At 45.4% G+C, this 24079-nt stretch overlaps 8 protein-coding genes across 8 annotated transcripts; 4 read left to right on the top strand and 4 right to left on the bottom strand.

The window, feature by feature from the left end:
• Positions 1-6243: 6243 nt before the first annotated feature.
• N7483_012709 (uncharacterized protein) lies at positions 6244-7166 on the top strand (the record flags this gene model as incomplete). Its single annotated transcript, XM_057096136.1, has 3 exons — positions 6244-6587; positions 6683-6912; positions 6991-7166. 3 exons carry the CDS (start codon positions 6244-6246, stop codon positions 7164-7166), a joined length of 750 nt encoding a protein of 249 aa, XP_056942107.1.
• Positions 7167-7824: 658 nt separating this feature from the next.
• Positions 7825-10303, top strand: N7483_012708 (ATP-dependent 6-phosphofructokinase; the record flags this gene model as incomplete). Its single annotated transcript, XM_057096135.1, has 3 exons — positions 7825-8565; positions 8622-9083; positions 9152-10303. 3 exons carry the CDS (start codon positions 7825-7827, stop codon positions 10301-10303), a joined length of 2355 nt encoding a protein of 784 aa, XP_056942106.1.
• An 851-nt stretch (positions 10304-11154) lies between these two features.
• isn1 (IMP 5'-nucleotidase ISN1) lies at positions 11155-12808 on the bottom strand (the record flags this gene model as incomplete). Its single annotated transcript, XM_057096134.1, has 7 exons — positions 11155-11247; positions 11297-11436; positions 11509-12520; positions 12571-12585; positions 12651-12671; positions 12726-12736; positions 12784-12808. The coding sequence occupies 7 exons, from the start codon at positions 12806-12808 to the stop codon at positions 11155-11157; spliced, it is 1317 nt and encodes a 438-aa protein (XP_056942105.1).
• A 795-nt stretch (positions 12809-13603) lies between these two features.
• N7483_012706 (uncharacterized protein) lies at positions 13604-14307 on the top strand (the record flags this gene model as incomplete). Its single annotated transcript, XM_057096133.1, has 2 exons — positions 13604-13637; positions 13688-14307. The coding sequence occupies 2 exons, from the start codon at positions 13604-13606 to the stop codon at positions 14305-14307; spliced, it is 654 nt and encodes a 217-aa protein (XP_056942104.1).
• Positions 14308-14809: 502 nt separating this feature from the next.
• N7483_012705 (putative MFS quinate transporter) lies at positions 14810-16668 on the bottom strand (the record flags this gene model as incomplete). Its single annotated transcript, XM_057096132.1, has 4 exons — positions 14810-15877; positions 15934-16062; positions 16140-16329; positions 16394-16668. 4 exons carry the CDS (start codon positions 16666-16668, stop codon positions 14810-14812), a joined length of 1662 nt encoding a protein of 553 aa, XP_056942103.1.
• A 1379-nt stretch (positions 16669-18047) lies between these two features.
• On the bottom strand, positions 18048-18560 carry N7483_012704 (uncharacterized protein; the record flags this gene model as incomplete). The annotated part of the gene is made up of 1 exon (XM_057096131.1): positions 18048-18560. One exon carries the CDS (start codon positions 18558-18560, stop codon positions 18048-18050), a length of 513 nt encoding a protein of 170 aa, XP_056942102.1.
• Positions 18561-19063: 503 nt separating this feature from the next.
• N7483_012703 (uncharacterized protein) lies at positions 19064-19677 on the bottom strand (the record flags this gene model as incomplete). The annotated part of the gene is made up of 2 exons (XM_057096130.1): positions 19064-19387; positions 19600-19677. The coding sequence occupies 2 exons, from the start codon at positions 19675-19677 to the stop codon at positions 19064-19066; spliced, it is 402 nt and encodes a 133-aa protein (XP_056942101.1).
• A 1511-nt stretch (positions 19678-21188) lies between these two features.
• On the top strand, positions 21189-22467 carry N7483_012702 (putative endo-1,4-beta-glucanase; the record flags this gene model as incomplete). Its single annotated transcript, XM_057096129.1, has 2 exons — positions 21189-21384; positions 21467-22467. The coding sequence occupies 2 exons, from the start codon at positions 21189-21191 to the stop codon at positions 22465-22467; spliced, it is 1197 nt and encodes a 398-aa protein (XP_056942100.1).
• Between the last annotated feature and the right edge of the window lie 1612 nt (positions 22468-24079).

Here is a 24079-nt window from a genome sequence, read left to right as displayed (position 1 = left end):
CTAGTCAAATTAGGCCTGGACAGTTTCAACATAGTCTTGGCAGTGGGGCGTGAGATAATTCCCCTGTGTAAAACATGGAAGCCGATTTCGAATATTGCTGTACTGTGCGGAGTAGAAACAGCCCTAACCGTTCAGTGAACCGCGCTAGTAACAATCTTTCTCTGAGTTGGGCATTGACACATCGGTATCTCTAAATTTGCAAGTATGTTGCCAGTGACGTGGAAAAATAACATCTTTTGATGGGCTCATGCAATGATTTCTATAAGAAAGTATGCTTGCTCGCTGACTGTCTAGCGTGGCTAGAATCAATGGAAGTCATGGAGTTAATGGAATTGATGGATTTTATGGATTTCGATATGGATGGGTCCTAACTTAAGAACTGGACCTACATTATCAAAAAATTGATTGACTATAGCTATTTTGGCAGATCTACTAGTCCCTGGCTTTTGTTTACCCATTATCTTGCAATTCAGCTTTCGTGGATTTCCACCCACAAGATCTCATCCATGTCTCAAAATTACACGATTCTCCCCTCCCCATCTAAATAGCTTATGTGACTTCCTGTTGACGAATTAACCCACATCCTCTTAGTACCTTCCTACTACATTTATCACATATACCTCACAAATCAATTAAATTCAAGTCAAGAGACCACAGTAAGAAACTTATATACCCTGTGAAAAAAGAGATTAAATCATTAACCTAACGGCCAGAGCTGACAACAACTTATCTAATACAATACCACAAATTTCAGAAAGGTATCACCTCGGTACAAAAGCCACCTCTTATGGTCAGAGCTTATCCCAAGTCCCCAATCAGAGTAAGATAAGATCTAAATATAAAGTTAAGAGAAGAAAGCTAATCACCTAGATTCTAGAGGACTTACAGTAGGAGAGCTAGATGTGAAGGGCTGTAGCAAGACTTGATTCAATCTAACTAGGCCAGCATGCTGTTTACATTAATCTTGAAGAAAGGAGCTTTCCGTGTATGTTCGTGTGTCAACATGTGTGGTCGGTCACGTGCTTCCGTGACCAACATAGGGCTTCGGCCCGTGACACTAGAAAAGAAGCTTAAACTTACTTAACAAGGCATATACTCAAATTAAATAGCTAGAGTAAGATAGCTAACTTCTTCGGTAAAGTAACTAATTTTTACTAGAAGAATTAAAGGCTTCTAAGTACTAAATACTCCTTTTACTAATTTAGCTAAGCCAATCAGGCTATATCCTAAAATAAATAATATCTATTAACTAAATAATGTTACGAACTGGCTGTTAAGCAACGTGAGTATACACAAGTGCGTGTCAATACTTACCGCAAGCCGTTATCCTGCAACGGTACCGTCGCCGTCCGGGCCTTACACGGGCTAGAGTCTTTAGGGATCCTTGCACGGTAATTACTAATGCTTGAGTCAGGGGTTCGCTAGTAGGCCAGTCACGAGTGAGGTTATCACGAGTGAGTTCTCCTAACTAGTTGGGTTTGTCTTCAAGGGTTCGATTGTGATCAAAGCAAAGTATCAATCTGATTCGTACTGTAGAGTCCAATAACAATAAGTGAAATAATCGCGAAGAACTAAATACATGATGCGGGTAAACAGTGTCCTTATATATCTAGTCCTCCCTAGTGTCCGTTCCTGTCCCTAGGACAGGTCCGTTCCTGCTGTCAGGTCCGTTCCGTTCGAACGGACAGGATCTATTGTTGGAATAGTCCTTGGTCATGTGCCGTGGGCCAGAAGTGGCCTCCCGTGCACCGTCATATCCTTATAACCGGTATACTTTCAGACGGTAAGTAACAGGCCATATTTGGCTCCCATTAGTGCCTTAGGCACCAACGTAGCTCTGCACCCTTCTAGGCCGTGCGTCCATCATGGCCGGTCGTCCGCACTTGGTCCGACCGCCGACTGATTGGTTCATAGCTGTTCCTGGGAGATCCCTCCGTAGTGGGTCCGTAACAAATAATTAATCTTTATAAGATAAGAAGTATTAAGAACTTAGCTAAAAAGACCTTACCTAGATATATACTTTAGTTCCACTATAGTTATTATTGTCAGGGTGCGGACTTGGCAGGGTTATAATAGGAGAAGATCGACACGACCTGATCCTGTCGATCTTCTGTTAGATCACGTGGTCTGTATAGTTCAGACCAAGGTGGCTAGGTAGATAGCTCTCGACGTGTCGGGGCAGACTTCCCCTCTGCGCGCTTCCCCCCATACGTGTTCTTTCCTGTAGCTGTTCCAAAGGCACACCTCCTAACATCTTCTCCTATTATAACCCTGCCAAGTCCGCACCCTGACACTATACATTATATAAGAGCTTAAATTTAGGTATTAAAAGCCTATATATATAGACCAGAAATTCTATAAAAGTAAAGAGTATTATGAGAGAATAGTCTTATTAACTATTAATTAGTAACTTCTCCTAAGCCCCCAGAATCTTTAACAAAGTCCTTAGTCCTTCAACTCACCAATCGATAGTATCACTCTGGACCGAATTTCCAATCTTATATCGTCTATTCCACCAGAAGCTCTTTGCAAAATTTCCAGCATGTGTCACCAAAAGGACATACAATCATATCCATATTATAATCAACGCGAGCAACCTGGCTACGATAAGGTAAATAATAACAAGATTTCATGTTTCGTGCTCATTCAGTCTCAGATCCTACTCAAAGAAAAGTCAGATTTGAGATATCTCTGATGAAGATTCAACATAAGTTTAGCAAGCTGTAACTAGAGAACCAGAATTGATACGCATGATGCACGGATGCGCCAGAGACAAAGCTTTTATGCAGGCCCACTTGGAGCAGATTACGCAGGAGAGAGATTCTAAAGAGTATCAGAACGATTTGCTCAAAAAGCGAGTCAGGGAGCTAGAGTTTAACATATCAAATAAGATTGGAAGCGGTGGCAGCTGGCAGACTGTCGTGTTTTTGGCATATGGCAAAAATGTGAGGGCTACGATATAATCCAGATATTCAAAGCATTTGCTTCACGTGAAGTAGGTGTGTGTAGCGTGTGTTGTACATGTATATATATATACACGTACAAGAGAATTCACTTTTTCCTTTACGTAAAATACGTGACACAGTCTTATGTATTCAAGATCCAGATCCTTTGCAGCATTCCGAATTCAAGATTTGATATCACCTGCTCTGGGTCTACCCGAAGGATATCCTGGTTGGTGATGAGAATGGCGTGGTTGTTGTGCCACCATCATTACTTGAGTAAGTCGTAGAGATATGCGCAGAGAGATTTGAGATTGATGAGAAAATTATGAAGGCTCTCCGAGCGGGTGAGTCTTTGGGCGCAACTATCGAACGACTACGCAAGTAGTTTCCTTGCTATCAGCATCAAATTTGAACATCTATGATGTGCCTCCAGTGTGTGAAAGAGCTTGAGGAAGGATAAACTATCAACGCAAAGCTTGATATAGCATTACTAGAACTTCTAAGTGTTCTCCTGTAACTCATACTGTTGGCCCTCTACGGTGCGATTGGTTGGTGAACCACAGGACTGGGAGCAGGCTCAGTGAGCCGGGGCTGAGCTGACTGATCCGCTCACTGAGCCTGGGGAATTATTAAGGGCACCACAACTTTTTCTTAACGTGATTCACGGTCTCCCGGGCGACACTGCCGGTCGGGCGGCCCCATCAAAAATCCCTCTTGATAATGAAACATGTTTATTAAACACAACAAAAATGCCTCCCCAACGTTCCGATCGAAAAAGAAAATTGATAGAGCAGGAGGGCCGTCTTTTATTAGCTATAAAAGCTATAAAAGATGGTAAATATCCCTCTGCTGCAGCTGCTGCACGATCATTTGATTTACCTGTCTCAACTTTGAAGTATCGGCTTAATGGGCGCGAATCTTTGGCTGAGAAGAGACCAACTGGCCATATTTTCACGGAAATTGAAGAGCAATCGATGGAAGACCGGCTACTTGATATGGATGCTAGAGGTGCTGCTCTCACGATACCTATGTTACGTGATATGGCCAATCTTCTACGAAGTGCCCAGAAAAATGCCCCCTCTACTATTGGCGTCAATTGGCCTACTCAATTTATCAAACGACGCCCAAATCTCTCCATTCGACTTTCACGCAAATACGATTATCAGAGAGCTCTTTCAGAAGATCCTAGAATCATTAAACCATGGTTTGATTTGGTTCAAAAGACTATTGAAAAGTGGGGTATTGTTTCAGATGATATCTTCAACTTTGATGAGAGTGGTTTTGCTATGGGCATTGGCACAACGCAAAAGATTATCACTTCTGCGGAATACCATGGGAAAAGACATCTATTATAAGCTGGAAATCGAGAGTGGGTAACCATAATTGAGTGTATTTGAGCTTCTGGAAGTGTCATATCTCCGTTTTTCATTTTCAAGGGAAAAAGGTTTCCAGAGCATCTACGTCCCTATCTCCTTTTAAATCAAAAAGGAACTTATCTAACTATGAGCGAGAATGGCTGGACTACTAATATAATTGGTTTATAGTGGTTAAAATATCATTTTATTCCAAATATTAGGATAAGAGTGGGAAAGTATTGTTTACTGGTCCTTGATGGTCATGGGAGTCATTTGACCCCCGAATTTGACTAAGTTTGTAAAGAAAACCAGATCATTGTAATATGTATGCCTCCGTATGCTTCTCATCTTTTACAACCTTTGGATGTGGGTTGTTTTTCAGTTTTGAAGAAGCTTTATGGAGGAGCTGTTTCAAATTTGATGCGGAATGGAGTCAACTCTATTGATAAGGAAGATTTTCTTAAACTTATCGTAGATGCGAGAATTGGTGCTTTTAAGGTTTCTAATATACAGAATAGCTTTTTAGCTACTGGATTAGCACCATTTGATGCTAATAAGGTCTTGGAAAAGCTAAATGTACGCCTGGATTCCCTTCCTCTGATAGAGATCCTCTCTCAGCGGCCACCTTCTTCTGGCAGTGATAGTGATCCAAATACCCTCTGGACTCTCTCAAAATTCACAAAATCACAATCTCGGATCAAAAAAAGTCTAGAATCCTCTTCTTCAATCCTTTCTTCGCCAACAAAAAGGGAGATAGAGAAGTCCTACGATATGACTATCAAAGTGGTCCACCACCATATTTTTCTCCGGAATCGCTGTGCCCAATTAGAGGCTACCAATAAGAAACAGGCCAAAAAGAGAGCGACTATACCTAAGTTTACTACCCAGAGAGGCATCTTTGGGGGTCTAGAGGGTGGTGGGGATGATGTGGTCTATAAGGATAAGGATGAAAGCAAAGATATATATTTGCCAGAGGTATCTACGAAAACGGTTGTCGAGCCTCCTTTACCTTCTATGCCTATAATTCGGCGGCAGGTGACATGTTCTGGGTGTGGGATGAAAGGGCATACGTATGCTAATTGCCCTACTCGCTTTATATAGCAATATATATATATATATATATATATATATTGTTTTTATTGTTTTAATAGTCATTGAAAATTGGTGATTTTTGAAAAGTTGGTGGGGTCGCCCGACCGGTAGTGACGCCCGCCCGACCGTGAATCACATTAAGAAAAAGTTGTGGTGCCCTTAACAATTCCCCTGAGCCTGCGCCTGAGCTTACGTAAGGCTCAGTGAGCCGATCAGTGCGCCGGCAGCCGTGCTCAGATCTACTCAGTGAGCAAAAGCGGCGAGAGACTGAGCACTAATCCGGAAAGAGACACCAAAATCCGCCGGGGGAAATCCAGTACCTAGGTAGACGTCTCATACCGAATGTGATTCGATAATGCACAGCGCCATCTGTTCTATGACGCAAGCGACTGACTCGCGACACCCCGCTGACGGACAGTCTATTGGTTCCAAGGTTCAATGTTAGTAGTCGTCAGCTCTGGCTCTCCGAGATCCCGTATCTGCAAACTTCTTTTTGAGGTAGGAGCTGCACTTGGGAACCAAACATCTGGCCCACTGCCACATACCCAGGCCAACCATATAGACCTTCGAAAATCAATCAGTGCTACAGTGCATGTAGATGATGCAATACACCATGCATATGTACAGGAAGAGTATGGATTTCAGCTCCTCCATCTGAGCCACAGACCCATAGTTTTGACCAGGTATAAAATAAAGTTCTCTACGCTGCACATGTGTCTAAACCCCTCTTCCATACCAAACCTTTGCGAACATTTGAACTTGAAGCCTCCCAATCAACTGCCCAAGTGGTAGATACGCCATCATACTATCTTTGGCTCTCCTCAAGTTACACACTCAAATAATCCAACAGCATGTCATTGAACGGAAAAGCTCTCATCACCGGTGGTCTGAAGAATCTAGGAGCTGAGACGGCCAAGGAACTTGCTGCGCAGGGGGCCAACCTGGCACTCCACTCTAATTCTACCAGCAGTAAAGCTAATGCGGTAGAACTGGAAGCCGAGCTGAAGCAAAAATTTCCGACTCTGAAGGTCGCATTTTGTCAAGGCGACTTAACTTCTGCTGCCGCTGTGGAGAAGCTGTTTGATTCTGTGCTTACAGAGTTTGGCAAGATTGATATTGTGGTGAACTCTGTCGGAAAGGTCTTGAAGAAGCCTATCACGGAAATATCGGAAGAAGAATATGATTCCATGTTTGCGTAAGTCAAGAAGGAAAATAATGGGGTCCCATATCCATATATTCTTGAGTTGCGACATAAATTGAAAAGAAATGATTTAGTTGATACACGACTAGTATCAATTCAAAAGTGGCCTTCTTCATTCTAAAGGCGGCGGCGCAGCACATTTCTGATGATGGCAAAATAATCACCATTGTCACTGCCCTTCTCGGTGCCTTTACTGGATTTTACACTTCCTATGCTGGATCAAAGGCCCCAGTTGAGCATTTCACGCGTGGCGATTGCAAGGAGCTGCAGTCACGGCGTGTAAGCGTGAACAATGTGGCCCCAGGTCCCATGGATACTCGTATGTCATTTTTCTAGCTCAGTGATCTAAGCAAGTCTTCGCAAAAAGTCTCTCCACTAACCTATGAATGTGTTTTAGCTTTCTTTTACCCCCAAGAATCACCCGAAGCTGTCGAATATCACAAGAGTAATGGCATGGGTAATCGCCTGACCATGGTGCAGGATATTGCACCATTAATTCGATTTCTGTGCACAGACGGTGCATGGATCACTGGTCAGACCATATTTGCCAATGGAGGATATACAACCCATTAAGCTGGAAGAGGTTTATCTGAGATGCTCAGTGTATCATTTCTAACATCCCATTGAATTACCTGTTGATAGTATTCTAAGGCTGCCAATAGCATGAATCTTTTACCAATGATACCCTAACTATTTGCCCTAAAGTCCTGAATAGGATACACCTACGTAATATCCACGTGATTAATATTGTCCCGCGCTAGACCCAAATAGGATGAAAGGCGGTGAACCTCGTGGGTTGACAGCCTATAGATGACTCAGCATAAATATTGCATGATGTATCTCATCTTGGCTTCACCAGCTCACCTAAAGGTGTAAATTGAGGCATCTTCATCTCCTACCCCTTTCCATGCTTCTCGCATTATTCTCATAAACCCGGATTTGCTTGTTTTGTGAACCGTGAACCTGGTCTGATTGCAGTCCGGTTTCCCGAAACAACAAAATAAGCCGAGACATCATTGATATCATCCGTGTCTGTGACGACATTCCCCCACTTCTGCTTTGTCTCACCGGATTTGGGCGCGACCCCTCCACTCGAGATAATTTACTTCTTCGCCGACGCGACCAATGTTAATTTGACATTTCAATTTCAAAACTTCTTCTATTTCCCCAGCATACTTCCATTGGTTTTATCTGTTCGACCCGAGTAAGGTCGAATCCCGCCGAATCCAACATGGCACCCGTCAAGATCCCCGTCGAGCCGGCTAAAAAGCGCCGTATCGGCGTACTCACCTCCGGTGGTGATGCACCCGGTATGAACGGAGCTGTGCGAGCTGTGGTTCGTATGGCTATTCATTGCGACTGCGAAGCCTATGCTATCTTCGAAGGTTATGAGGGATTGGTCAATGGCGGTAATATGATTCGTCAGATGCATTGGGAGGATGTTCGTGGCTGGCAATCTCGTGGTGGTACATTGATCGGTTCAGCCCGGTGCATGTCCTTCCGGGAGCGTGCCGGTCGCCTGCGTGCAGCTAAGAACATGGTTCTCCGTGGTATTGATGCGCTGGTTGTCTGTGGTGGTGATGGTAGTTTGACGGGTGCCGATGTTTTCCGTGATGAATGGCCTGGCTTACTGTCAGAGCTTGTTGTGGAAGGCGAATTGACCAAGGAACAGGTTGAGCCTTACAAGATCTTGAACATTGTTGGTCTTGTCGGCTCCATCGACAATGATATGTCCGGCACCGACGCCACTATCGGCTGTTACTCCTCCCTGACCCGTATTTGCGACGCTGTTGACGACGTTTTCGACACTGCCTTTTCACACCAGCGAGGATTCGTTATTGAGGTCATGGGTCGCCATTGTGGATGGCTCGCCCTCATGTCTGCGATCAGTACCGGTGCTGACTGGTTGTTCATTCCTGAGATGCCACCTAAGGATGGCTGGGAGGATGAGATGTGCTCTGTCATCACCAAGGTAAATTTAAAACTACACTGGACACAATTCAATACCACTCGCTGACATAAAGATAGAACCGCAAGGAAAGAGGCAAGCGCCGTACCATTGTCATCGTTGCCGAGGGTGCGCAGGATCGTCAACTCAACAAGATTTCCAGTAACACTATCAAGGATATTTTGACCCAGAGACTGGGATTGGATACTCGAACTACTGTTCTGGGTCACACCCAGCGTGGTGGTGCTGCTTGTGCTTATGACCGCTGGCTCTCTACCTTGCAGGGTGTTGAGGCCGTTCGTGCCGTCCTCGAGATGTCTCCCGAGTCCCCCGTGCCTGTTATTACCATCCGCGAGAACAAGATTATGCGCACTCCTCTGATGGATGCAGTCCAGGCCACCAAGGATGTCACGGCCAAGATTCACGCCAAGGACTTCGCAGGAGCTATGAACGAGCGCGATGCTGAATTCAAGGAATACTACCATGCCTACTTGAACACCGCCACACCCGATCACCCCAAGATGGCTCTTCCCGAGGGCAAGGTGCGAATTCCTACAATTAACCCTCTAATCAAATTTACAGTTTGCTAATTTGTTTGAAATTATAACAGAGAATGCGTATCGCTATCATCCACGTCGGTGCCCCTGCCGGTGGTATGAACCCAGCTACTCGAGCTGCTGTGGCCTACTGCTTGACCCGCGGACACACCCCCATTGCAATTCACAACGGTTTCCCTGGTCTTGTGCGTCACCACGCTGATGAGCCTGTTAGCTCCGTTCGCGAGGTGAAGTGGCTGGAATCAGACAGCTGGGTTAACGAAGGAGGTTCGGATATTGGAACTAACCGTAGCCTTCCATCCCAGGACCTGGAAGGCACCGCCAAGTGTTTTGAACTTTACAAGTTTGATGCTCTTTTCATTGTGGGTGGTTTCGAGGCATTTACTGCTGCCAGTCAACTGCGCCAGGCCCGCGACAAGTATGATGCATTCAAGATCCCTCTCGTTGTGCTACCAGCCACCATCTCCAACAATGTTCCGGGTACCGAGTATTCCCTTGGCAGTGACACTTGCTTGAACACCCTCATTGATTTCTGTGATGCTATCCGGCAATCTGCCTCCTCTTCTCGTCGCCGTGTCTTCGTCATTGAGACTCAAGGTGGAAAGTCTGGCTACATCGCTACCACTGCTGGCTTGGCAGTCGGTGCGGTGGCTGTTTACATTCCCGAGGAGGGTATTGACATCAAGACTCTTTCGCACGACATTGACTTCTTGCGGGATAACTTTATCCGTGACAAGGGCGCCAACCGTGCCGGAAAGATCATTCTTCGCAACGAATGCGCTTCGAGCACTTACACTACCCAGGTTGTTGCTGACATGATCAAGGAAGAAGCCAAGGGCCGATTCGAGTCGCGCGCTGCTGTGCCGGGTCACTTCCAACAGGGTGGAAAGCCTTCCCCCATGGACCGTGTCCGTGCCCTGCGTATGGCCATCAAGTGCATGCAACATATCGAATCTTACGCTGGTCAAAGTCGTGATGCTATTGCTGCGGATCCTCTTTCAGTTACAGTCATCGGCGTGAAGGGTTCCCAGGTGCTGTTCTCTCCCATGGGCGGTGCTACTGGACTGGAGGAGACTGAGACCGACTGGGAACGCCGTCGTCCCAAGTCCGAATTCTGGCTGGAGTTGCAAGATGTCGTCAACGTTCTATCCGGTCGTGCTGCTTCCCGCGCCCAAGAGACCTGGTCCTGCTACGAGAGTACGTAATCGTCGACAATTTTTATCCCTCCCATGGTTATTCGCACGCATTGCTCGATTTACGCTCTGAATTTTTGATCCTTTGACCGACTTGCCGTTTTTTTCCGACCGTGGACTTAATATTTTTCTCTGGCTCTCCTTCACTTCCGGATGTTAACTTCTTATTCCCGTTTTCTTTCAGATCCCGCAACGGTCCATTCTATTCCATCTGTTCCCAACACCCCATGAAGGAATTTCTCAAGTCTCTGAACATTAACTCTCTCCCTTTCGCAAGGTGACCGACAAAGCCGCCTGTAGCAGGGAGTTAGAGTACTTTATCTACGACTGAGACTATCTTTCGAGATTGATACCCGTCTCTGTAGCAATTGCTCACCCAGACAGCCAAGAACGTCTCTATTCACGTTTGTATGATGCAACGCTACCCAACCCAGATTCAACATCGAACTGGGCCGTCACGGCTAGGAAGTCACCATACTACCATACTACCATTTTCGCCGTTTATTTCTGTTTTTTCATCCTGGCTCCTGGCTCGATGGTCAGCCTTGCAGTTAGATTTGCAAAATAGCATTACATTAGCCAATATCAAATCATAACAGGTTATTACTGAACCGGATCATCTCATATTTAACTAGAGAACGTACGTCCAGTATGGGTTAAGGCTTTGCCAGCACCGCGAAAATGCATATAACCTTGGAAGAGGATCATATTAAACTGATTTGTGTGTCATATAATGAAGAAGCGCAGTGTTTGCTTTGCATTAACCCGAAAAAGTAAAAAAGAAGATGCTATTGAAAATTAAGCCCCCATGTTATTTATCCCGAGCAGGGACTTGAAAAGTTCACGATATGCCTTGGTTATACCTAGGATGGATTCACTGAAGTTTCCAGCTCATCTAACAAATCCACAGTCTCGCTGGGGCTTGCGATCCAAGCTGTAGTTGATGCTAGGCGAGCCTAGTGGGGATGGTTAGCCTACTCCATGATATGAAGGGATTTATCATACCTTAAAATCATTGGCTCCAGCAGACAGGAACTGATCACCAATATGTAGAGTCTTGGATGGGTCAATACCACCGAAGTACTGTTGGCAGACACGAACACCCCAAGACTTATCACCGATATCTACAAACACATCATTGCCGCCTAGAAAGAGTCAGAGATACCCCATACTGGAAAAGATTGACACCTAGGGAGAGCAACCAGGAAGTCACGTACCGTTAAAAGCGCAGAAAGGCAGTCGTGAGCCGACAGTAGACCTCTCTACCGTGTTCTGGACCACAAGAACTGTTTCTTCCAACTGCTCGCGACTGATCTTTGCCCCGTTTACCGGGTAGACCCCCACAGCTCGATCCTTCCGTAATATAGCAGCTGGAAGATCAAGGTTAGCAGCACACGCCCGAAGGGCCGATTCAGCGAGATCCAGGAGCTCTTTGATATCATCTTCAGCCCAGGCTCGCATATCCTCTAGCAGCCATTGATCTCGGGGTACGTAGACCAAACGGGCATCGGAGTCCTGGTCAAAGCGAAATAGGAAATTACTTTCGCCACCCATGACAATGATACCCTGTTTCTGGGTTGGGGTCAACGTAGTCGAGTCATGAACCGCATCCAAGAGACCTTGTAGGCGACCGTAATACTTTGGCGCATCCTCGTAGCCAGCAGCGGTGACGATACCAACTTTGCGGCCTTGTTCCAAGAGCCGCAGGATTCGCGGAATGACCGGACTATCTGCAGTCAGACAGGCACCATCATCATATAGAGTTACATCACCATCGAAGGTGACGAGCTCGACTTCACTAGACCGAACCAGGCCTAGTAGTTGGGCCGAATTCAAGATAAGTCGAATATCGTTAAACGAGGGCGCCACGAATCTTCGTCGACTGATAAATCTTCGGTTATCCTGATACTTGAAGGCATCCTCGATATGTAATTTGGTGAAAAAAGTCCCCACTGAAGGAACTAGAAGCTTGAGCTTGGACTTTCCGGGGGAATTCCGTTCATGATGCTGAACTGCGGGGGGGTAAATGGTAAGTCCGAGTCTCGAATCTCCGAAATGGCATATCATGTTGCCTAGAATATTCTTACTATGATCAATGATTAAGTTTTCCACATCTCGCATAATCTCTGCATATCGTTGATAGGTGTCGGCCGCAGCTGTCTGTAGTCCTGTTGCTTGATATGTGACAGTCGGTTGGGAATGCAGCACAAAGGGGACCGCAAGGAGGCCCTATCATATTGATCAGTCGGACTCAGGATAATTAGTCTAGAATAACTTACTTTAATCCATTCTATCTATTAGGAACTGTTAGCTTTGACGGTGATCACCATTAATCCACCTATCCACCTATGACACGTACCAGTTGATCCCGACGATGGGTCTAAAACCTGCTATGTCAGCCTAGTAAACTCCTCCTCTCTATTGGATATCATACCTTAAGGGCATCTAAAGGAGTCAGCAGAGTCAAATCAAAAAGGGTAAGAAGGATTTACATTCAACGCGATAACGAGTCGTCATGATGTGTGTTCCTGACAGATCAGGCGCTAGGTGTCCTCTAAGAGAAGGGTGATGTTATCAGCGCACGGCCCTCAGTGGCTTTGATGCCCGACCGAGCTCTGACTCATTCAAATGTTATGTTTATATTGCCCAGGTGATACTGACACTGACTCACCTTTGATTATCAAGATTTCTAGGCTTTGTGATTTGTTACTCTAATTCACAACTGACTTTTAGGCCACCGTATTCTCTTATTTAATTTCCGGAGGCTGGACATATACACTCAGCTATAGGCTTGAGCGTCGGCCAACTATTCCCCTTTCATCCTTAGACTCCACCTCCACATTTAAGCTAACCCGTTTCTCCGAGTAAGAGACTGTCAATCATTACTGACCTGAGTCCTGGGGTCCAAAAGTCTAGAACTCTAGGCCTGAAGATTATGGATGACGCTTTACTTGGAGCCTTGTGAGCAATCATGACTCCTTTCAAGCCCTGGCACTGCCACCTCAGGCCCCCAGTTCTAGGAAACGAGTCACCGTGATAATGGGAAGACTCGGAATGACGAGTTTATTCACGAAGTGGATGCCTACGTGGCTTTCAGGCAGGGCAATTTCAAGATCTGCAGAATTGATAGAAATGTGTATATATACCGTTGTATTTAGGACCAATATCCTATAGAAAAAGCACACAATCAAACATCTGAGAACAATCAAGCCAACTCTGGATAACAAAGCAACATCAAGATCTTCAAGTTTAACAAGCATGCTCTTGACACTATCCCCATCCTCAAAAATTCCTACTTCAACTTACTCAATCATGGCGAACGAAAGTGACGCCGATCTCCCACCGCGTATGAATACTCCGAGGAATTCGATTATCTACTCGACGCGAAATCCAAAGACCTACTTCTTCCCAGCGAGTCCAATGACTTCGGCTTCGCAGCTTCATACACTTTGACCCGAGGTTTGCAAGTACCCTCCCGAAGTGGGACCTGCTCATCTGGGTTCGATTACCCAGAAGATCTTATGCAACACAACATCACAAAAGAGCAATGGAGTCAGTTTACACAAGTCATTCGCGATGAAGCCAAGCTTTCACGACAGCAATGGACCACAGTCGTGGGCAAGGGTTTAGGAACCCTCGCCATTGGCGGCTTGATGATTGGATTCCTAGGTGCCATCCCAGCAGTTCTCTTCGCGCGTCATATTCGCAAACGCAAAGAGCAGAAGAATCTGAAAGAAGCGATGACAGGTGCACGGGGTCAGCGTCTGGCTCATCATATCTCTCACTGGAATGAGACTTTCTTCCGGCCTCGAGGACTTTTGATTCGGGTTGATCTACCTAATGAGTTGGTTCAGGATATGGAGGGTATGGATCTTCACTTGCAAGGTTCCAGCTCTCAATCCCCTTCTAAAGCCCGTGATGAAGCTGCTGTGAAGGCAAGAGTTGTTATTATTCCCCTGGAAGGATCAATTTCTGAATCCAGACGTGCTTCAAGCATAACTGCTAGAAGTGAATGAAGGGTTGAAACGTGTCTTTCTGGGGATTCAAGTCGACGCGATGGGGTTGAAGGACTGGATTTTATTTCAAATGTTTAATGTTACCTAATGATCACCACTCAATGAGAGAAAAGTATTCATATTTTGATGAGGGAACCACTTAAAGATAGTAGTCATACCAATGGCACTCAGTAGTAGTATTTAATCATACGTGCCTGAATACCAGATGCGAGAACTAGCCAGCGGTCAGGAATTACTACTGGGGAATTTTTAATATCCTAAGGATTTAAGAATCGAATAACCCATTGAATTGCCACTGGCAGCCATGGTACTGATATCCAGGATCTTTACTAGTACCTGTTACTGTACACCTAAGCATAAATAATGCGGATTTCAGTTGAATTCCTGTAAAACTAGAGTAGGTTCCATAAAAGCAAAACTATGGGTCTAAATCGCCCACTTCAGTGCCATAGGAATCTTAGCAAAAAAAGAGAATGGGTTAATCACCCATGCGGAAAACCTGCTAGACAGTAGCTGGTGCACCTTGCCTCTCAACATGCTCGCTTGTGCCGACCATCTCCATTTTAGCATCCATTGCCTGATCACGCTCATCGGCATCTTGGTTACCGTGTCGACCAATACGATACCAAGGTAGAGCGAACAAATGATCCATACTCTCCAAAGAGCGACCAGCAGTTTCCGGAACACTGAACCACACCCAGATCCCACCGATAACTGTGACTGCACTGAAAAACCAGAACGTGCCCTTAGGAGTAATTCCGCCACTAGCAGTCGACAGAAGCATATTTGGGACTGCTCGCGAGTTTCCATACTGGTTAGCAAAGTGCAGAGTCATGGCAAGAGATGTAGCCAGAGCACGAATGCGCAAGGGAAACAGTTCGGCTGTAAGAAGGTACTGCATAGAGTTCCAGCCAAGAGCCCAGCCAGCTCCAGAAATGTAGATCATAGCAATTGCGCCCTTACTAGCTCCTTTCTTGTTATCTGGCAGTGTGTAGCTATCCACGATTCCCATCTCTGGTACAGCTGACAGAAAGCCGGCGACATAGATCATCGAAATTGCTTGGAGAGTAATGCCGAGGAGTAATGCTCTCTTGCGCCCGATGACATCAACTAAGAAGAGAGCACAGATGATAGCAGCGACCAGTTTGACGATTCCAAAGATTGCTGTTACCAGAAGATTTTCATTGTTCCCCGAGATTCCCAGCAAAGTGAAAAGATCAGTAGCGTAGACTGTGATTGAGCCGGCACCGGACCATTGCGAAAGGATTTGAGCCATCATGGTGAGATAAACGCGATACAGGTTTGATGGCATCAGGAAGGTCTCTTTGATGATACCCATAGGTCCAGAGCCCATGGTAGCTTCCATTTCAGCCTGGTGTGCGGCTTCGATATCCGTAAACTCGCGAACAACATAATCGTGATCGATTGGTAGATTGCGAATCCGTGACAAATTTGACAAGGCTTTCTCTGTCTGGCCTCGCTTGATGAGGTATCGAGGTGATTCGTACTGGAGGAATGATAAGATGAAGATCAATCCGGCAAACATGATATGAAGGCTGGTAGGGATTTCCTAATAGTTGTCAGCAAGTTGAAAGAGACCGCCATGGAGTTTGATTTTTCTGATACCCATCTCTTGTGTGTAGTATCACCGATGTTGACTTGGCATCCGTAATTGGCGAAGTATGCGAGAACAATTCCAAGGTAAACGAAGCCAGTGAAGACGCAAGTACATAGTCCTCGAATGGATGCTGGTGCCTGTTGTATTTCGTTAGTAGTGACACAGGAATCGGCAGTTGTAAATCATCAAGGAAGAATAAGGCTAAAAGACTCACGATTTCCGCCAAGTAGACTGGTGCAACAACGACAGTCTGACCGACGCCGAGGCCAGCAATGAATCGACCTGCATACACCGCACCCAAGTTTCCGCCATTTCCCATGAAGATTGCGATTCCCAGGATCCATAAGATGCAGAGCTGACGGGTAGCCCAAGTACGACCAATTCTATCACAGACTAGAAATGCACTATTTTCAGGCGAGGAAATCAGTATTGATATCAGTTAGTGTAGACGTATACGTATATACTCACAAGAGAGCTCCTCCGACTGATCCAATCTGAACCATAGAAGAAACATTTGCCTTGATGTTTGTCTGCTCGACCTTGCTGTACGAGCTGTAATGGATGTATCGTTGAAAGTCCTTCGAGTTGAATGCGCCGGAGATTAAGCCTTCGTCAACACCTCGGGCTGCTCCCATCAATCCAAACGAGATAACAGCGAACCAGAGTCTCCAGTTGAAGATCTCCTTGGGATCTCCTAGGTTCTTCAGACGGAAGATATTGACTGGCTTCTTCGCTCCCGCCATGGTGGCAGACGAGAAAAGATACTCGACTTGGAGAAAGAGAGAATCAAGAGGTAAGGTATGGTGTAAGGTGTAAGGTGTAAGAAAGAAGAAGAAGAAGAAGGAGTTAGAGAAGATTTAAAAGGTAAAAAGTAAGTGAGGTTGCAACGAAGAAAGTAAAACGAGAAGTGGTCATATGTAGGTCTCTTTAATAGTCAAAACCTGGGGAATTTCTCCGTCCTATAATGCGGGGAAATCTGGGGCAGAAGAGACCATCCGGCTTCGGATCTTATCCTGATGCAAACTAAATGCACATAATCCTACATTAAAGTCTGATCTTTGACCACATTATCGTAGTTTGGATAGTGGAACAAAGACGGGCTCGGCCAAGACTGGGGAGCATCGCCAAGAGAGCTTGCACCCCGAGAAATGAAGCCCTGTCTATTCTTATTCGATGAAACTGCCGTCGGTTCTTTTTTCATACAAAGAAAAAAGGAAAAACTAAAATCAAAGGCCACATGGCAGACAAGACACAGCTTCTTTCACTATCAAACCTTGTAATTGTTGAAATCCAACTCCAGGGTTCTTCCAACGTTGTTACAATCTCACCCCGCTCTTGTGATACTAATCATATTGAGGCTACGTGAGTATACCTTGTGATAAAAATATTGACCCTTACTGATGGACTACAGGAAAAGGAGCTCCAAAAGATTGGGGTATTCGACATGGGCAAGCTCTGGCTCTAAAGCGCCTCGGGGAACTTCCGCTGGGAGATTTACACACCACATCTTGGCAGAGACAGGGAAATCCATGGGGCCAAGAGGAGGAGGAGAATCCATGACACTTGATGTGATAATGATTCGTCCGATATGAGAATCACGGGGGAACGTTACTATGCTTCTTGGCGTGGGGGAGTGTAGTCTGGAAGTCTATCGGGATGGAGGCTCGAGCGGCAACCAATTTGAGTCGCGGGCATCGACCGAGGTATATCACTCAAGCTCACTACGCGGTTATTGAGGAGTATCACGGTTATTGATACCTCCGTATATCGGTAGAATTGTGCTCACTGACCATTTTTCTAGACCTCTCAAGTGCTGATTTTATGCCCATGCTATGGACTCTATGCCATATACTAGGATGTGCCTCGGCAATTTTCCGAAAACATGGAAACCTTCAAAGTATAAGAGAAGAAAACAAAGAGATAATATTTGAAAGAGACCAGATATTAACCAACTCCAAAAAGTCTGCCAGTCAATGGACATGTGTATTGGTCTCGGTCGGAGGCGTTGGATTCCAATCAGTTCTCCACCAAGTATGGCGTGTCAAAACACCCATATCCTTTGACAACGCTCATCTCGTCGATATCGGCATGTTTAGTCTTGAATGTCCATCCGCCTACGGAATTATGAAGCAGTACACAGCCCCCATGAGGTGAAGCCTTTTTCCATAAGCACTAGCTCAGAGACGACCTCGCCACTCTCAACACCGATAGGGCTCATAAGTATGTTGGATAGTACAGGTGACTGAATTCTTTCCATTAGGATATATGACGACCACCGAGATTCGGGAATAGATGCCAAGAACTCTAGTATCTCCTCACCATGGATATTATTGCCACCTCCCTCGAGCGATGGTTTCAGAATATAATCCACAGCTCTTTCAGGATCTGTAGCCAAGGACAGGGCACGAAGACCCTCCTCTGACTGGTCAAGTGATAAGACTGGAACAAAGGTTTCGCGAATAGTGGCGGCCTCGGAATCCGTGAGAAAACTTTCCAAGGCCCCAGGCGCTGTGAGTGCTTGTTGGAGTTTCTTGAAGGTTGTGAGGTGGCCTAAAATAGACGGGCACTTAATTGCAGCAGAGATCTCCAATTGGGACGGACATTCCAACCAGTTTGGTCTATTCCCGCGCCTCATATCCAGCTCGCATGTAGATCGCGGAGATTTCTATTGGAGAGGTTGATGGTAATCACGGGGGCTGGAAGAGAAGCTCTCGTGATTCAGTCAGTCGAGTATATTGGAGAATCTCGGGTCCCCAGTCCAGTCTATAGGTTGGCACGGGAGTTTCTCTGTTCCATAATGCATATTCGATCGGTCGCTCGTCAGCAAGATTAAACTGAATATTTTTAGTTCCTGTTCTCATTTGAATAAAAGTAGTATGATGATATGGAGCTCTGGTACTAACATTGTTGGGCTGCACAATGAATAATACGGCAGTCTCCCTTGCCTCACTACACTTGGGTGGTCCATATGTATGATGTGCCAGTGCCAAACAAGAGGCCAAGTGACTCGATGTTGTTATTGGTAGGAAGCGATGCAAGGTCAAATGGCGCATCGCTCACATTGTATGCACCCACAAGAGCCAGATAGCGATGCATTTCAGCGACTTTGTTGGCATGAGTAGCGCCAGAACAAGAAAATTAGTTGAATTCAACCTGCTTGAGCGTGGTATCCCAAGCAGAGTCCAATGAGCTCGTGGAATTATCTATAGCTCCTGGGCCAGTATGAAGCATATAATCAGAGCGAAAAATACCTACCGAAGCATCTTGCACCGGGTTGGTCATCTTGGCTGCTTCATGAATGCCCCAGAGTGCAGTCGCAAGGGGCTCCACAGGGAGGAGATCTTTGATCGCATTGAAGATCCACTCTGCATCCTCTGCAATAGAACAGTATAACTTGATGTAAATCTTCATTATATCCTGCGCTTGCTGAAATCGCGCCCGAGGAAAAATGGTTGGGAAACACTTTATATTGATTTAAATATTAGTCTAAACTTATCGTTTTCATCCGATGAAAGACTTCATGAAGACTGACACTAACGCCCACCGGCTGAGATACAAAACTACATTCAGTTTCCATCTGGACCAGCTTTAATAAGGATCCATGATTAAGTTGCCAGTCCTTGATAAAGTCAGCCTCATATCCCCGCTTTTTTCGAGTCCCATTGCATACCCACCTTAATCTGAGCAACCAAGTTGATGAGTCTTTCTTCGGTCAGTTCTGGAGGATAGCTATGTACCAGGTCTCGAGACATGTTGTTTTCTATTGAAATTGAGATGTATTCAAGTTCAACTTCTATGATGAAAGTGAAAGATCTCCTCTTTCCAGTTGTGGGCGCGTGGGGTCCATTTCTGTGATCGTCCCGAGTCACAGTGCCCGAGCCCCGAGCTTGGTGGCGTGAATGTATACATACAATGGCATATTCTGGAATTTTCAAGTTCATACTTAACATATGAATAACTCAGAATAATTTTAAACCTGCTATTCACTGCGATTTATCCTCAAGTGCTGTTTGTTGAAACATTGCTCACGTATAGGTGGGAAGGGAGGATTGACTCAGACTGATGGTACGTGTGGCTTGATTCTGAGCGTTGAAAGAAATCCTTTGATCCCAGCTAAAAGGTTAAAATTTTGAGCACATATAGTACTAGTAGCACTTTAGTAGTAGTCTAGATGTATTGGAATGTTCCATAGTAGGCATATCGATAAGTGGCTCACCTTGAATGATGAAACCATTGTTTCGATATGTTTGAGAAAAATCTAGTATGCGGAAACTTACCAGCCAGATTACCTATAAGTAGAGGCATCTTACTCTCCAGCGCCTGCGACAAAAATTCCCATAGTCCATCACTCGGTGCAAGTGTCTCTTAGTAGTCTCCAGACATGCGACCAATTTGGATCCTCGCCTACATTAAATGAAAACTCAAGTGCTTCCTTGACTTGAATTTTTCGCCGAGTTTCCACTAGGAATCCGAGTCAATGATAGCATGATGATCAGGTCTTAATTTAGACATGATGGTGTTTTACCCATATGTCAGTTATCCACTGTGATGAAACATAAATTGACTCGGCTCTATTACCCGATGTTGCTTATTCTCCAGAGCCGAAAATTTTGAAGAAAAGTAGTTCCGATAGGGTGATGTCAATCTAAATTACAAACAAGGTTGTTTAACTACTAGCACTAATTAGTATAAGAGCGCTATGATCAATCTATCTGGGACTCCAGCAGTGTGAAGTGCAACACTTTCTCTCACCTCCTAGTGCCAAGGGCGCCTAGCACCATGTCTCGGTGCAGACGTTTCGTGTTAACTAAAGACGGAGGAGCATTTATCCTCACGTAGTTTGAAATAAATTCGATGCATTCCGGACATTTCTCTCAATTTAGAAAACTACGCATCTCAAGGATCGTTTAATTCTAGGTATGACTGCTTTCGACAAGGGTCTAAGAGGAGTATACCCACACATGGCGCTTAGCTCATACACCAAGGACAAGTGCATGAGGCCTGGACCCTTGAATGGAGATACTTACTAGGTAAAGAAGCTTGGACTTCTGATATGACAGTTCCTGAATCAGCCATCGGTTTTACTAACGTGCCAAATTTTCACGCAATGGCAATTTGGCAGATATCCACATTGAAACGTGAGACTTGCAGATGGGCCTAGGAGGTCAGTAATATCGAGACAGATATAAAGACTGCGCATTTGCCATGATTCCAATGACACAATTCTCCGAGACTTCGCGTTTTGAAGCATCTCTTTCTTAAAATGTTGCGAATTTTATCTCCCTTGTTCTTGGCCACTTTGGCCCCCTTGGCTGCTGGTCACGGCCATATCACAAACATCGTCATCAACGGAATTTACTACGAAGGATGGGATATTGATGTATTCCCATATGAGTCTGATCCCCCAGCCGTTGTGGCATGGGGAACCCCCAACACCGGAAATGGTTTCATTTCACCAGGTATGTCAAAAACCAAGATGATACGACTTTCCGTCGCATTTGTCTCATGTTTGAGTCAAATGCTCATTATACCTTTTTATAGACCAGTACAATTCCTCTGACATTATCTGTCATGAGAATGCGACGAATGCCGCTGGTCACGCAGTGGTCGCAGCAGGCGACAAGGTCAATCTTCAATGGACAGCCTGGCCCTCATCGCATCACGGACCAGTGATTACCTACCTCGCGAATTGCGGAGACTCATGTGAGACGGTGGACAAGACCACGCTTGAATTTTTCAAGATCAGCGCCGTAGGACTGGTCGATGACACTGATGTCCCTGGAACATGGGGCGATGACCAATTGATTTCCAATAACAATAGCTGGCTTGTTGAAATCCCACCCAAGCTGGAAGCGGGCTACTATGTCCTGCGACATGAAATCATTGCACTCCATAGTGCGGAGGAAGAAGATGGTGCCCAGAACTATCCTCAATGCTTCAACTTGCAAGTGACAGGATCTGGAACAGAGCAACCATCTGGAGTTCTGGGAACAGATCTTTATACTGAGACAGAAGCTGGCATCGTGGTCAACATCTACTCGTCTCTGTCGACATACGATATCCCTGGACCCACTATGTTTAGCGGTGCAGTCTCCATCACCCAGTCCTCGTCTGCTGTCACTTCGACAGGCACTGCTGTGACAGGATCAGATGCCAGTGCAGAGGCTACAACTTCCGAAGCTGTAACTGCTCCGAGCGCCTCTGTTGATGTTGTATCCACGAGCGTCGCGAGCTCAAGCCCGACTGTACTGCCTGAATCTTCTAGTGAGAGTGTCGCAGTTCCTTCATCCACGACAACATCCACGACGACCTCAGCGAACCTGGTGCCTACCAATTTTCCAACGACGACAGCTCCTATCACATCGCCTAGCAACCCCGAGGTAACAAGCAGTGCAAGCAACGCTGTTGGAGGCGATGCAACACAGTCGGTGTATGGTCAGTGCGGAGGTATTAACTGGACAGCTGCTACTGCGTGTAACACACAGGCAGTCTGCAGTTCGATGAATCCGTACTATTATCAATGTGTGCCGACGGCGGTCTGAGTTGGGTATGTAGGATTGGATGTCTGTAGATTTCGCATGTTTTGTTAGCTCGTTCAATAAGCGCTGGTCGCATCGCAAACAATGAGAAAGTGAATCTTCAAGTACCATACCAGATATAACATCATGAGTTAAGCCAGAAACTCCATTGCAAATATTAAAGGGAAACTCCCGAGGTTAACGGGGCTGGATTCCACTGCCTCGATGAATCTCGAGGTCTACGACAAGATAAACCGATGTCTAGAATGATCATCCGATCACACTAAGGTGACCACTTCTGCCCGGGCGTGCCTTCATAGCAGCTTCATTTCCCTTGTTGTCCATCATACTACAAGAATATCTCAGGATCATCATCGGAAACCTCGGACTTGCAATGCGCGAGCAAAACTGCGTTGTCTCATAATGTAGGGGTGCTGCAACGATGCATGAAGGATCCGAGAAATCGATTGGAACGTAATATGTGTCTTATTCTTCAGTTACGAGGTAGGTTGGCTTAGAACAGGGGATAAGTCGACAGCATTAGTGGCAATCGTTTCTCAAGTCGTGGTACTGAATGACAAGGAGGTTCTGAAGACTCGGAGGAGTTCACGGAATTTGTTTGAAGGGTATTCGATGAAGCGAGAGGGGTGAGGTCGGAGGAGGATTCGAAGGGGTATGACGCATTCAAAATATTTATACAAAAATTGTGCCCGAGCGGTATCGAGATGTTTGTTATACGTGGATGGATTGAAGATGGGTGGTGTCAAGGCCCTTGAGGGACAAAAAGCGCCCGCCTTTACAATATTCACCGCCCGGTGAATATTGTATGCTCAATAATACCGCACTAAGCCTTCAGGAGTGATTCTTATACCTGGGCATCAAATTCAATTCAGTGCTTGAATACTGCGAATAGCAAAAAGAAAATATAATATTTGACAACATCTATGTACGGATAGGATACGTTAGGCTCACTAATAAACCCATAAGATCTTTCAAGTTTAAGCAAGCAAGATCTAGTAGACTAGCTTAGGCCCACATACAAAGATGCCACTGGCAGTCAATTCAGTACATCTGGGTACGCTCAGCAGAAAAAGTTGGATTCCTTTCATGATCATCGTCAAGTCTTTAATCATCATGATGCCGTGCTTTCAAATCTTGGGGTCGAGTGTGGTGCCAGCGATTATGGATAACTTCATTGTTCCGAAGTTCACGTTGGGGTCGATTACACAAGTAAAGAGAGATATGGATGATGAGATACGTTATAAAAAACATTGAACCCGCATATATCTCCCCAATAAGGATGCAGGAAGAAACACAATGCCATGATTCTTTGAACTCTCGAAACGGAGCACAAACAACGGAAGTATCAGAAGTCATGGCGACTGGTAGAATCGATCCCCGAAGTTGAATATGGGAATAACCTTGGAAGAGATCTTTAAGGCCTTCAAGTTTATTTTTTGAAACTTTGGAGTTCGTAAATGTATTGGAAGAAATGGATAGATGGTATGGAGTGTAACTTGCTATCTTGTAAAAATATTAAATTTCAAGGTATGGGTCAGAGTGCCAGTGCCAGTGACTTGGATCATAGGGGATCTGATCCACGGATTATAAACTAAGCTAAACTTATTTAAAGAAT

The sequence above is a fragment of the Penicillium malachiteum genome, assembly GCF_028827825.1.
Source record: "Penicillium malachiteum strain IBT 17515 chromosome Unknown utg000005l:1.0-9002435.0:326005.0-9005861.0, whole genome shotgun sequence".
NCBI classification, from domain to species: domain Eukaryota; kingdom Fungi; phylum Ascomycota; class Eurotiomycetes; order Eurotiales; family Aspergillaceae; genus Penicillium; species Penicillium malachiteum.
Note: the sequence above shows the minus strand (reverse complement) of the source record. Positions and strands in the feature narration are given on the sequence as shown.